Source organism: Manis pentadactyla, chromosome 10, assembly GCF_030020395.1.
Source record: "Manis pentadactyla isolate mManPen7 chromosome 10, mManPen7.hap1, whole genome shotgun sequence".
NCBI classification, from domain to species: Eukaryota; Metazoa; Chordata; class Mammalia; order Pholidota; family Manidae; genus Manis; species Manis pentadactyla.
In genome coordinates this window covers 7,467,364-7,481,744 of record NC_080028.1, presented here as the reverse complement: position 1 = coordinate 7,481,744, position 14,381 = coordinate 7,467,364, and the positions used below count along the sequence as shown (strand labels likewise).

The following is a 14,381-nucleotide window of genomic DNA, read 5'->3' as shown; positions in this document are numbered from 1 at the left end:
TTTGTTTTTTAAAACCACACCAAAATATTGTGCTTGGCTTGAAGTATTGCTTTGGTTTGAAATAACTAGAAATGAGTGTGGTTATTGTTAATACAGATTCCCATAAATCTAACAGCAGTAGTGTAGCCTTCTGAAATAGTTTTTTGAGTGTACTTGTTTTCCTAAACTCATCCTACGATATGATTGGAGAGGAAAGAGAAGGAGTGAATGGTGTTCTAATATCCTAGTTTGTGGTATATTTCTTTCTCTAATTACATGGTAAAATAAAAGATTTGCTGTATTACCCTTGCTGTCAGGCAGTTGAACATCTGAGATACTTTGTTTAAATAGTTAGATATATCAAACACTAGTAAGTACATTACTTTTAATATTGTGGCTCTTCTAAAATTTTACTTGATGATAAAATTCTTCTGTAACCAGAAAACAGTCTGATTCTGAATAATTAATCCACTATACCTTTTCCTCTGAAATCCGTTTTCATCTTTCTGTTAATATTTGCAGTAGGCTTTAGTTTCTGCCCATTATTTGATTATAAGTGAGAAAATTGGGCCACTACTCTTGCAAAAGTGTGATGATGTTGATTTTTGTTGTTTTTAACTTAAGGAAATGTACACTATTGCATTGAGAAGCAGTGCTAACTTGTTTTTATTGAGTGAGAAGTTTTAAAAACTAGACCAGAAACTGGGATGAAGAGCAAATTCTGCCCTTTCAGGCCTGTTTTCAGGCTCTTAAGAAGTAAAAGGTACACGAAAGGGGTTAAAAATGGAAAAGATCTGAGGATTTCACCTCCTCACCCCAGCCCCACCCCACCCGACCCCTGATCTCTTTGGTTTGGTTTGGTTAGTTGATTGCTTTTTTGACTTAAAGATTGCTTTTCTCATCACCCTTTCCCATGTTATGCAAAGTGCATCTTCCTTGAGTTTTAGGATCTTGACCCAGTGCAGTTGTTTGCACGACCTGGATTTTCATTTTTGTAATTGGTTATTGCCCATTGGTTATTTCCCATTAATTTTTCAGATTTCAATGTGTTACCCTAGTTCAGCTCTTTTCATCGGCTGTTGTATCATCTGTGTATGTTCATTTATAATAAATAGCCTCAAGATTATGTGGAGGTTAGCTTTTTGGGATTTCTTTTTACCCTTTCTCAGTTTCTTTCTCTTTATTTTATGATTAGATTTAAGATTAATCAAGTTTCCATCTGTTTCTTGTTTTTCAATTTATGGTGCCTTTTTAGTAATAATCATTGTGAACCAAACTTCTAGAATACCTCATTTATTTCTTTTGTTGTGTTAGTTAGATCCCATTTTGGAAGCTAATGTGGGAATATTTACTCTACTTTTCAGCCTGTAACATCAGTGTGGTTTCTGTTCATCAGGCACAGCTCAGATAGGCAAAGGCCTACTTATGAGGTGTTTTTCTTTTTATACCAAAGTCCTTTTAAATGTGTGTTTTATGTTGAAGGGTGTCCCCTGTGTTTTCATTTTATTTTTATGAGTTCCCTAAAGCATAGATAGTAAATAAAGGATATGAATATCAAATGGAATCACATGACTGGGTCATGTAATTTTCTCAACCATCTTTAGATGGTTTTTAAGACAGTATTTACTACATATTATGAAAATGTAACTACTTTTTCACTTCACACCAAAATCTTAAATAATTTACTAGTTTTTAGCAAAACTTCATACTTTGGGGTGATGCTTTAGACCAGGGTTTTGTTTTGTTGTTGTTTTTCCTGTAAATGTTTTTTCTCAGGGTAAAGATCCTTTAAGGTTTCTATCATTATTAGAGTTGTATAATGGATTATACTAGGAATGTAATAATTTTAATGATCAGAAATATGACTCGAGTTACGACTTGGCTGAGGATAGTGTCATATTACCAGAAAGAGTAAAGAAGTGCACAATTAAACACTCAAATTAGTGTTGATAACTGTATTTTCTTTTACTATCTTTTTTCACTTCTGTTTTCTCCCACTGATAGTTATTATTTTAGGGTACGTGAGGTCTCAGACCTGTGCTAGTAGGCTAAATCCACAAACGGGACTGATCCCCACCAACAGAGTAAAATTTTTATCCTGTTTGTAAACAAAAGTATTTTACTTGAGTATATTTCCATTTATTCAGTGCCCTAAAATGTTTGTCTTTTATGTTTTTCCAAGATTGGACTCCAAAGTAGTGCTGTCAGGTCTCACCCATATTATTTTAACCCCAAAATATTGGATGTATAACTAGAAGTCCAGGGGAGAACTTGTCAGGAAATTTGAGCCATAAAAACATCTGTGTATTCTCCCTTACATAATTTATTTTTTTTCTGTCATAATCATTGCAGGTTGAAGGTAAAGGTAGTACTTTGGTGATTTCTTTTACCTGTATGAGTGCTTTTTTTTTCCTCCTGAATTTTAATTTGGAGTTTTCAAGCCTACCTAAAAGTTGTAGTAGTCCAGTAGAGACCATGTACATACATACCTTTTACCTAGGTTTATTAATTTTCAACATTTATACCACATTTGCTTTGTTCCTGTATGGACTTGAGATATCCTGACACTTGACTGCTAACTATTTCAGCATAATTCCTAATAATGACATTCTCTCTTAACCACAATAGTGCTGTCATACCTGCAAAATTTAACGTTTGTTCAATAATGTCATCTTATGTACAGTGCAGTCTGTTTTAATTTCTCCAGTTGTCCCCCAAAGTCAGCCAAGGCCTTTATATTCAAGTTTATGTGTCTTTTTTAATGTAGAAGTTATCTGACCTTTTCTTTTTTGCTCATCACACATTGACTTTTTTTAAATTGAAGTATCTTTGATATACAATCTTATGTCGGTTTCAAATGTACAGCACAGTGTTTCAATGGTTACCCATATTATTAAACCCTCACCCACTCTAGTGCAGTTATTATCTGTCAGTGTAGAAAGATGTTATGGAATCATTGACTGTACTCTCCATGCTGTACTACTGTCCACGTGACCTGTTTATATTGTGATTGTGAATTATGGTGCCCTTTTATCCCCAACCCCTCCCCCTCACTTCTCACTTTTGTTTTGTTCCTTCTATTTTGCTTTGTTTTTATATTCCACAAATAAGTGAAATCATATTTTGAGACCCCTGTAGATTGTCCTATAAGTTGTATTTGGTGGTTTTCTTATTAAGTCCAGGTTAAACTTTTGAGATAAATAAGTCATTTGTGGTGGAGTGCTCTTCATTTGCCTTTAACCTTTTTAGTATCCTTATTTTCTTCCATTGCTGACCTTCAAATTTTTGGTTACCTACCTTTCAGTTCTTTTATGAAAATTCTGGAAGTATTACCATCAAGAATTTAGGAGTTTTGATTTGTACTTTCTCGAGGTTCTATATTTCACTTATGTGGTAGTTAGGATTTCAAATTTATGTTCCCAGGCTGTCAGATTTTTGGAAAAAGTAGTATTTATGTTTATGGGTCTGTATCATACCATCTTCACCTTCGATGTATAGTGCTAGGTAGGATGAAGCACCAAAGCAAACATACTAATGCTTCCTTGGGAAAATGCATTCACAGTAACAGCTGGGGATTACAGATAATGTTTCTTGCTGTGGCAGAACTGGTTGCAGTGCTGGAATATTCTCAGTTTAAAATTTTAGGTAACCTTTGATTCACAAGGACATTTGAATAAATGATAAGCAGCATTCATTGAGACGCGCTGTATGTTGAAAAAACGTACTAAAAGGGCATGGTCCCTATTTTGAAACATCTCTAGTCTAGATGGCAGATAAATGATTTAAGTAGATGAAACTATAGAAATTTTATTACATATGTATCAGGTTATAGAGATTTTGTAGTAGGGAGGAGAAGAAGGAATCCATCTAGGGCCCAAAAAAACATTGTGACCATGTTTGACCACATTCTTAATTAATCTTCTAGTTCTTACTGAATTCATTTACTCTCTAACGGTTATCTTAGTAGTTTATTAGATTGCTGCTACAGATTAGCAAAGAAAAGTATGTTCTTGCTGATTTTTAGGTGCCACGAATTTTTTTTGTTCATTTTTTTTCTTGACATATTCTCTGGCAATGCCAGTAATGTCAGACTTTCTACATTTTTGTATTCTCAAGTGCTCACTCACTCTTATGGTCTTAAATACTAGTTTGTGTAAGGGTATTTCTGTCTCATTTATGACAGCCATTACTTGCAGTCAGTGCTGCATATTAAATGGACTTCTGGAGACTGGAGAGAATGTTCTGCAGTGTTTGCGTGTGCCACCAGAAAGCAGGAAGATAAGCAAGTTGATGTAGTATGATCACTTTTTCTTGTACCTAATCATACTATTGCCACCAATGAAACAAATCTTTGTTAAATTAAAGGTACATAATTTTTATAAAAAGGGATTATTTACACATGGAGTGTTTACAGTGACAAATACAGGATTATGGACAATATAATTCTTTTCAAAAAGAACACTTCCAGCAAAGACATTTCAGAGCCAGCCTGATGCCGTTAGAATCAAGATTCTGCCTAAGCATTTAGGAAGCATGAGAGAAGCATCGGCATTTTTCTTCACTAAACATTGTTTACAAACTAGCCAGTTTGCATTTCAGTGGGAGGTTTTGTTTGTTTTCTTTTTTTTAACTAAAACACCTTGAGGGGTATATTAATAGAATTGTGTGTCAACAACAGGTTTTTTTTTTAAACCACATGAAAATTTGGTTTAGTGTAACTTGCTGTTGGTCATTTCTGTTTTCAAAGAAATAGAATATTTATTAAAATAACAAATTGAAGAAGTTGTATGTGCACATAGAACTATTCAAGCTAGTTTGGAAGAGTAGTCAAAGTCAGTAAAACATGTTCAACTTTAAACCAAATGCTGCCTTACATTCCCCTCCCTAGGACCATAGTACTGAGGTTCTTCGTGTCCTTACATAAATTGTACTTAATAAAAGCACATATAATAATTCAGTTCCCTAAAGAATTTGGTTCTAGTGTTTTGCTCCTTTTAACATCATCATACTTATGTCTGTCCATGCATCTATGCATATAAATGTAAGAGTGTGTCAGAGTGGAAATCCTGTCAAAGAATATGTGCATGAATTTTTAGTTAACCAGTTGCCAAAAAGCCCACCCAAGAGTGCATCAGTTTACACACTATGAATTGTGGTTGAAAAGGCTTCTTTCCCTGAACCCTTCTCAACACTTGATATTCTCAAAAGTTTAAAAAATTTTCACAATTTCATACATGAAAAATACATTGCTCTAAGTTTTACTTTAAGTGTAGTTGAGCATATATGCATTTTTTAAGCTATTGTATTTTTATATAAATTACCTGTTCTTCCTATTTAATGGTTTATAAGGGTGCTTCATGTATTCAGCCTTTATGTATGTGCTAATTATATTGCTAATAATAATTTTTTATTATGTGTGCTTCTAGTATTTTTCCCTGATTTTGTCTCTTTGTGGTGATTGTTTTATTTATTACTCAAATTTCTAAATGTTGTCTGTATGGCTCCTGAGTTTTTGGGTCTTTGAAAGGATAAAAATTTCTTATGGTATTTTCTTCTAGTACTTCCATAGTTTTTCTTTCTTCCTTTCTTCTACTTATTTTTTTTTTTGTACTGATATTTGAGATTTAAAATATTCTATCTTGGTTTTTGTTTTGTTTTTTACCTAGGTGCTAGTCCTATGGGAGTAAATGGAGGTGTAGGGGTTCAAACGTCAAATCTTCTGTCTGACTCAATGTTGCATTCAGCCATAAATTCTCAAAAGTAAGTTTTATCTTGGGTTTGTGCCCTGTGTCATGTTTCAAACACTTTTTAGAATTCTTTGAGTTGTTTTGTTTCCTTGATTTGAGGATATCCTTGATGAATGAAGACAAATAATATGTTTTGAGTCCATATTTAAGGCTTTCTATAACCTTATTTGAAACTCAGTTATCTGGGGTATCCTAGACCTTCGCAAATAAAATAGGAAGTTGCAAGTATGCAGCTGCTTAAAAGACAAGTTGCTCCATCCCTGTGTTAAGAATTAGTCCATTGCCCAGTGGATTCTCTGGGATAAGCTATTTCAAAGTTACAGTTTAGTCTTATAATGTAAAACTTAGTCTTCTAAACCCAAGACTTCTTCCTCCCTGCTACACAATGAAATGTTGTAGGTTGAATCCTTCACACAAGTACAAACACATATACACTTTATTTCCTGTGGACTGCTTTATGTAAATAGACTTTTATAGTGTATTAGACCCATTGCAATCACCACTGTCAGCTCTGCTTAAGTGAAATCTTCTTTCTCCTCCCCTTCTTTCACTAAAACTATTTCATGACTCCTTTTTAAAGCCCAATGATGAGTGAAAATGCCAGTGTGACCTCCCTGGGTCCTATGCCAACAGCAGCTCAACCATCCAGTACTGGAATTCGGAAACAATGGCATGAAGATATTACTCAGGATCTTCGAAATCATCTTGTTCACAAACTGTAAGATTGTAGGCATGTCTTATTCATAACGAGTTTCCATGTCAACATGCTTCCAATCTGCCAGGCACTTAACCACAACAGGAATATTACTGATTTCTCTACAGCCTGGCTGATGCTGCTGATATTTCTCTTCCTGTGGCTTTCTTGCTTCCTATTCTCTGCTTTTCAACCTTTTCATTATCATTTGTAGGAGACTTACAGCTTGAACATTGTGTGAACTATTCTGCCTGGTAACAATAATCATTATATTTGTTAAAATTACTCATTTTGGTGTCGCTGCCTTTACAAAACTCCTTTTTTAAAAGAAAAATTAGGTCTTAGCTCATGAGAATATGGCAGTGGCAACACTGTTTACCATTATCCCTGCTAAAACTTCTGTGCTGACAAGTTGAATCTGGTACTCTGTGGTGTCTGGTCTTCCAGATGTGCACCGATCAGTAGTTTGTGAAATACCTCTGCACTTCTTGTTGCAAAGTTGATATATGCCAGGCACTTGGCCTCATGAATAGTCTTATTTAATTTAAAGAGCTCTTTTCAGATAAAAGAGGGAAAGCCTATAGAGTAGTATATGTAATGTGCCTAAGTCATAAAAATAGAGCTTGGACCTCACTGATAACAGAGCTTACACTTCTGACAACATGTAGCATTTCTCTCTTGGGTTAGAAATCTTCTTTTCATTTCTTCACCACTTAATAGAAAGGTCTTCATTCCATCCATTTGTTTTATTGGCTTAGAACCATCTGGCTTTTTATCTTAATTTATGTTTATATTACAGTAGCCTACCAGATACATTTGCGTTTCATTTAGGAGTTTTTTTTTAATGATTTCACTAGAAATGGAATTTGACAGTAAGGAGGAAACTCCAGAACAAACTTAATTTGTGACAAACAAATTGTTTAGGAACTTTCACTTAATAGAGACAATAGGCTATTTGGGATCAATTGTCTGAATTGATATTAAGAGATTATTATATACTTGGGAATTTTTTTACCAATTAAGATACTCTTAACTTCCATTTATTTCCTCCCCATCTGGTTCCTCTAAGTACTATACAACTGAACATGGGTGTCCCAATGATAAAATTAGTGGCTGGAAATCATATTTGTCAGTCTTTAGGAACACAAGTGCCAGGCATTTTGTAGAGACTTGCTAGAGAGTAAAAAATACTCAATTTAGCAGAAGCGTAGACATTTCGGCCTTCTTCACTTCCCATTCTTGATCTTTTAAGATTTTGTAGTGATTTTTAGGTTTTATTTCACTAAGCTCAATAAAATGAGGGCATAGGAGGATCTGAAGGGTGTTGCTGCTTGACACTATGACAAAGGTCAGGTTTTCTGACTTCCTTGATGCAGATTGCATAGTATAATTTTTCTGCTCTACACTGGAGTGACAGGGACCAAGGAGTATTTTTATGGCATCATTTCTTATATTCTGATAAGGAAAACCCTTTGTTTACTACAAAGAGACAACTTCATTTGGGCCAGTGTTATTTTATATTTGAGTTTATCTGACAGTTCTTTTTAAATTCTACCTAATGTACTCATTGTATAAAAATGAGAAAATACTAATTAGGAAAAGGTTTAAAATAATGTACAATTCTGTGATGAGAACAAAAGGCTAACATGATATAATAGTGGTAGGATTTTCTATTCCCTAGTGTTCAAGCCATATTTCCTACTCCGGATCCTGCTGCTTTAAAAGACAGACGGATGGAAAACCTAGTTGCATATGCCCGGAAAGTGGAAGGGGACATGTATGAATCTGCAAATAATCGAGTGAGCATTTGTGTTTTCTATATGAAGTCAGAAGTGGACCTGTTCTGGTTGTTCAGTTGGTCTCTATTTGTTACATGTTCAGGTGATGCTATATTTCAGAGGATACCCTTTAGCTATCCTGTCTTACTGTGCACAGTCAAGATAACAAAGCAATTTTCTTAAAGCGTATGTCATTAAGAATCACATTTTTCCTTTCAGTAATACAGTGCACTCATGTGGCACTTTATCTGGGTTGTCCTGTCAGTTTAAAAGTGGTTGAGCTGTTAATCAGCTCTGTGTTATTTTCACTAGGATGTAGTGAATCAACTACTTAGTATTTTGATCTCAAGTAGTATTCCCATTTCTCTACATCAGTTAAACCTTCTTCTCTAAATTGGCACTTCTTCAAAATCTAGTGTATTCTTTTCATGTGCTGTAAATTGCCAGCATGTATTTTGTAAACCTACTTTGAGATGTCATGCTTTACTTTGTGGGGTCATAATAAAGCTGCTTTCACATTATGATTCCAAACATGAGCCTCATATTTAGAACAATCTAAGAAAGTAGATTCTTCCCCCTTTTAAAAGTTTCTGCCTGCTTCTTGAAATGAAGCTAATATCTGTTCTTAGGGTTTGTTTTGTTTTTTTCCTGTTACCTGATGACAGTTCTTTTTTTCTCATGTCTGCTTTTTTATTTCCCAAATTCAAAAAGGCGGAATACTACCACCTGCTAGCTGAGAAGATCTATAAGATCCAGAAAGAACTGGAAGAAAAACGAAGGACTAGACTACAGAAACAAAATATGCTACCAAGTGCTGCAGGCATGGTGCCAGTTTCCATGAACACAGGGCCTAACATGGGGCAGCCACAACCAGGAATGAATTCTAGTAAGTGCTTTTCTTATAGTTACTTAGGAGAGAAATTAGTAATAAAATTGTTTCTAACAACCTAATTAATTTACATTAGATTGTGTAACTGTTCTAGTTTTGAATGATCCATTTTTGCCTTTGTAAAGAAAATAATTCATCCTCTAATAAAAACAGTAACTGAATAGTATATAAAAGAGTCCTGGGCATGGTCCCTAACGTGTCCTGATGTGGCATCATTTTTAGACCCCAAGATACTTTCTCTCATGGTGACACCTAGAAAATATTTCACAGGTGTTCACTGATTTGGATATGGTGCGCAGCCAATAGGTAGAGGCCGAGTAGGGTTTAGAGGCCTCACCAGCTTTCATAAATCCTAAACACACAATCTCATGTTACACAATATGTTCAAAAGCTAAGAACTATTTTTTGAAGCATTTTTAAAAAAATTTATCTTCACAGCTTCAGTGTCCTGGTTATAGCAGCCATCTTGACTTAATGATTACCCAGATAGCCAAGATTATTCTGCATTGCCTTATTCATTCATTGGAACTCATTGTTTCAAGTAGTGCAATGAGCAGTAGATAGACAATAGTGAGGAAGAATACAGGATATTTAAAAGATGTGAGAAAGGCTAGGGAAAAACCTGGGTTTCTTGAGTTAGGGAACACTGACTACCTACAGGTAACATCAAGTGAGTCAGCAGGTGCTAACTCTTATGCCATTAGTGGATTTGATAGGTGGGCTGAGAAATTCATCCCCAGGCCCTGAAGTAGTAAAGGTGGAGAACTGTTGGTTGCCATCAGCTTTTAGCAGCCTCGTTTGTTAACTTGCAGTATGCTAGATACGTTTTCTCTGTGGGCCATGATGTGAAAAGAATTAAGAAGAGCGATAACATTTCTGGCAGAGGGAATAATACACATGGAGGCCCACTGACAAGGGAAAACGCATCTTTTTTTTTTTTTTTTTTGAGTAGGTAGGAGCACAGATGCTCAGAAACAAGGAAGTCAAGGCTAGAGCTGAGACTGCATCATATTGCTGATGGTTTGAACTAGGGCAGTAACTGAAGTGTGTGCATTTGAGATACAAAAGTATGATAAAGTTTACTTGAGTTCTTTAGAAATTTGATCCAAGTCTAAACTCTATCAGATAGTAAATTGTAGTTTTATGTTAAAGTAAAAACAGTATAGTAACTGAACCTACCGTAACAACTGTGGAATAGGTACTAGTGGAACTCAGTAGCCCTAAGTAGATGTTGACCTTTAGCTTATACTAAATCTAGCATTTTGTATACCTTATCCCATATACAGAAATTAGTTGTAGAAGAATAAAGTTTTAAACTTTAAACAAAAAACTAAAAGTACTACACAGAACAATGTAGAAAAAGTAAAATGAAATAAGAAGCAGCTAAGCTAGCTGGTAGCTGGAAGCTTTAAGAAAAAATTACAACAGAAGATTACCATAAATATAATTAATACAAACTAGAAAATAGATTCAGTATTTAAAGACACTAATTTCCTTAATGTATGACTTGGGAAAAAAGATTAGAGATCGGAAGAAAAATGAGAAAAGGAAAGAACAAGTAAAATTAGCGGAGACCGTTTGGAGTCTCTAAAGGTTAAAAATGTGTGTTAGTGACTATATAGTCACATGACTCTTGGTGAGCAGTTAAATATTTGTTCATTCCTGTAAATTCAAGCATTCCATGTCTAGGAACTTAATGACAAGCAACAATGGTATAATTGCACAGAAATATCCACAGTAGCATGATTTATTCTATTGAACCATCAGAAACATCTAAAAGTGCCCCAGTATTGCATTGCTAAAGTAACCTTAGAGCTACGTACTAGAATATTTTAATTTGAGGCTCCCCCTTTACACCCAAGCAGTTGGAAGATGGAACAGATTTAACCAACCACCAGGAGCCCTCTACCTAAAAGTGAAGGTCAAGGTGCCACTGGGAGAGTGACAGCTTTAAGGTGATTCTACCTACCCTCTTGAGCAAACAGCTCACCCTGAGGGGGGACTGCTCACTATACTGAGATAAATAACAGTAAGGATCCAACCTGTGGTTCTTAGGTAGATAAGTTAAAACTGCAAGGGAAAGTCACAATCAGCAAATAGAAAAACTGTTTGAAGAAGTATTACAAAAGGCAAAGGGAATTTTCAGAAGAAAAAATTTTACAATGAAGAAATGAAAACAAAACAGGGGATAGAAAAGGAATTGAGTTTAAAAACCATGTTAGCAGTAACAAAACAGAAGACTTAACAGCTTTAAATAGGTGCAAAATCAAATGAAAAAGAACAAAAATCAGTAGAAGATAGGGAAAGCAGGTATGGGAACTCCAACGAACCTAATGTAGGTGCTGTTGTCTCCATTTTACAGATGAAGAACTGAAGCACAGAGAGCGTTAACTAACTTGGCTGCACTCACACAGTCAGTCAATGGCAAAATTAAGAATCAGGTCCAGGCATTCTGTCTTCACAATCTTCTCTAAACCATTAAGATACAGTGAATAAACAGAACTGTGATTAAACTGTTAAAAAGTAGTAAAAGGAAATTTTCTTGAAAGAAAAGGCTGAAACAGCCAACCACGTCTTGTTCATCAGTCTGTCTTAGGAACATAAGTTAACATAAAGGGAGATGAGGGAACATCCAGAAAATAAAACCAAACCATAAAGAAAAGGAATGATAATTTGACTAGGTAAAAAGCCCATAGTGAACCGTAAAGGTGAAATGAGTTTAATAAGATAAATATATATGTACCCATGTGAACAATAGCCAAGATAGACCTGTTGATGGATGAATGGTTCAAGAAAGGAGGTGGGGCAGGGGGATTGGAGCGTTAGTGTATACATACACACAATGGAACTTTATTCAGCCTTAAAAAAAGGAAGGAGGAAATCTTGACATTTGCAACACGGGTGGACCTTGAGGGCATTATGCTAAGTGTAGTAAGTTAGAGAAAGACAAATAACCATATGATCTCACTTACATGCGGAATCTTTTCCATTAAAGGGGATGGGGTGGGTCGTCGATACTGAGAACCAATTGGCAGTGGTTGCCGGAGTGGGGGTGGGTGGGAAGTAGGCAAAATGGGTGAAAAGTGTCAAAAGGTATAAATTTCCAGTTACAAATGAGTCCTGGGGATGTAATGTACAGCATGGTGACTATAGTCATACTGTACTGCATATTTGGAAATTGCTAAGAGTAGATCTTTAAAGTTCTCATCACAAGGAAAAAGATTTGTGAGTCTGTATAGCAACAGATATTAACTAGACTTAATGTGATTATTTTTGCTCTATGTACAAATATCAAATCATGTCATACATCTGAAACCAATACATTATGTGTGTCAGTTATATCTCAATTTTTTTAAAAGACAAAAACAATGGGAAATAGGGAAGACACAGTTTTTGCACCCAGTATAATATTTTAAGTGTGAACTTATTCCTAATTTTTGTATTTGCATGAGAAAATTATGGGTAAGAGTAGTGATTATGGAAGTCTTGAAACTTCTTGTTTTTGTATTTCTGTACTTGGATTTTTTTTTATTTAGGCAAGAGACCTGTGTTTATTATGTAATGAAAGAGTGGCTGTGGTAGGTCTATATATATCAGCCTACAAAGAGGTTCACAATATGTTAATACAAGCAACATATACTTGCAATCTGAAAAAGATTAACCTAATTGTTAATGAAGTTGAATAAGGAGCTGACTTCAACTTTTTACAAATAAGCCTTAAGAGAAAGTCAGTGACAGATCATTTATGTTATAATTTGATTTTTTGTAATGTGACATATTCCCAGAAAAAAGTTCTGGAATAAATACTCATCTGTTAACATTGTTTTTTTTGTGGGGGTGGCAGGATTCCTGGATACTTACTGTTATATGTTATAAGGTTTTTGAATGTCTATGTGTATATTTTGCATTAAGAGAGTATTTGTTTAAATGTGAATGATGGGCATTTTAATGGATTTGAATATATGTGTATATATTCTTTATCTCTAAATATTTATCTTAAAAATGATCATCAAAATGTTCCTTCAAATGTTCATCAGATGTTCCTTTTGATAATGAAAAATTAAGAGCTGCCTAATGGGTCAGCGGTAGATTTTGACATATTTCCACCATACAGTCAGTAAAAGCCATCATGTACATCATAGCTGTGTAAGCACTTGGGCCACATGTGGGCTCTAGAATTATGTATTGTTTCATTTGCTTAGTCTCACCTATTTATAGACTTTGCAATAAAATCTGGATCTGGCTTTTCTTTAAAAGTAGAAGAATCTAGCAGATTTGGCCCTGTCCCGTGCAAGGGCACCACTGTCTGTGGCTGGAGTAGTGGCCACCTTTAAGCAGGCTTGTGCTTCCTCCACCTCATCACAGTCCTCCCTGTTACTGGTGTTTCAGGGGCGGCCTGGTCTTTTTCTCACTCTTGAATATTAACTGCCTGTCCTCTGCTGGCATTTAGCTTGCAACGCCTATCCAGATTGTTGACAGGAAAGAAAGTTCCTCATATGTTAGGGGAAAAACTTACTTTATATAAAGTGTGTTAAACACGTAGAAGATTAAAACTTAGTTTACCTCCTTATATTCTTTGATTTTTATACAGTGAACATAGGTTACACATGTAACTTGGTAAATCTTGCACAGTTGTGTATAAAAGACTTTTCGAGGGTTTGGTGTTTTCTCCAGTTCTCAATTTTACTGTAATATAGTTTTAGGAGCAATATTAGTGGTAAATTCTTCTGAACGTAGTACCTTGAATTGCAGTAAACCACATGGTGGTGGGATCATTTTTGTTGCTATTTGGTATAGCAGACGTTTAGTAAATGAGCAGAAGTGGCAGAGTAAAGTTTGAAAGTTGTATCAATTTTATTCACTGACCAAGATCTGTGGCTGGCTCTTAATGGAGTATTGTGCTGCATACCAAACAAAGAATCAGGCTTAGTCAAACAATAGCATATTAAAAGCTATAGTAGCTTCTTTTTTTTTTTTTAAGACTTTATTTCCCTGTCACACTGAAAGCACTGGGAATGTACTAAAGGAATGTACTAAAAACATTTGAGGCATTTTCTGATGTTTCAGAACTAACATTTTCTTAAATGTCTAGCTTAAAGCTTTATTCTTTTGAGATTGAGACTGAATTTTGTGAGTTATGGTTTTTTTGTTTCTTTATTTTAGCGTAGGTGGCTGAAAGATGCTTTTTTTAACCATTTCTCTCCCACTTTAGATGGCCCTCTGCCTGATCCATCTATGATCCGTGGCAGTGTGCCAAACCAGATGATGCCTCGGATAACTCCACAGCCTGGTAA

The 14,381-nt window shown here is 35.1% G+C and overlaps 1 protein-coding gene across 2 annotated transcripts in view; it reads left to right on the top strand.

Moving 5' to 3' along the window:
• The window catches only part of EP300 (E1A binding protein p300), a 72,362-nt gene that overhangs the window by 30,116 nt on the left and 27,865 nt on the right, over positions 1-14,381 (top strand). For both annotated transcript variants that reach the window (XM_036931521.2, XM_036931520.2), the window contains exons 7-11: positions 5,646-5,739; positions 6,307-6,444; positions 8,102-8,219; positions 8,910-9,084; positions 14,300-14,377. In XM_036931521.2, coding sequence (XP_036787416.1) covers positions 5,646-5,739; positions 6,307-6,444; positions 8,102-8,219; positions 8,910-9,084; positions 14,300-14,377 — 603 coding nt within the window. The remainder of the gene's footprint in view (positions 1-5,645; positions 5,740-6,306; positions 6,445-8,101; positions 8,220-8,909; positions 9,085-14,299; positions 14,378-14,381) is intronic.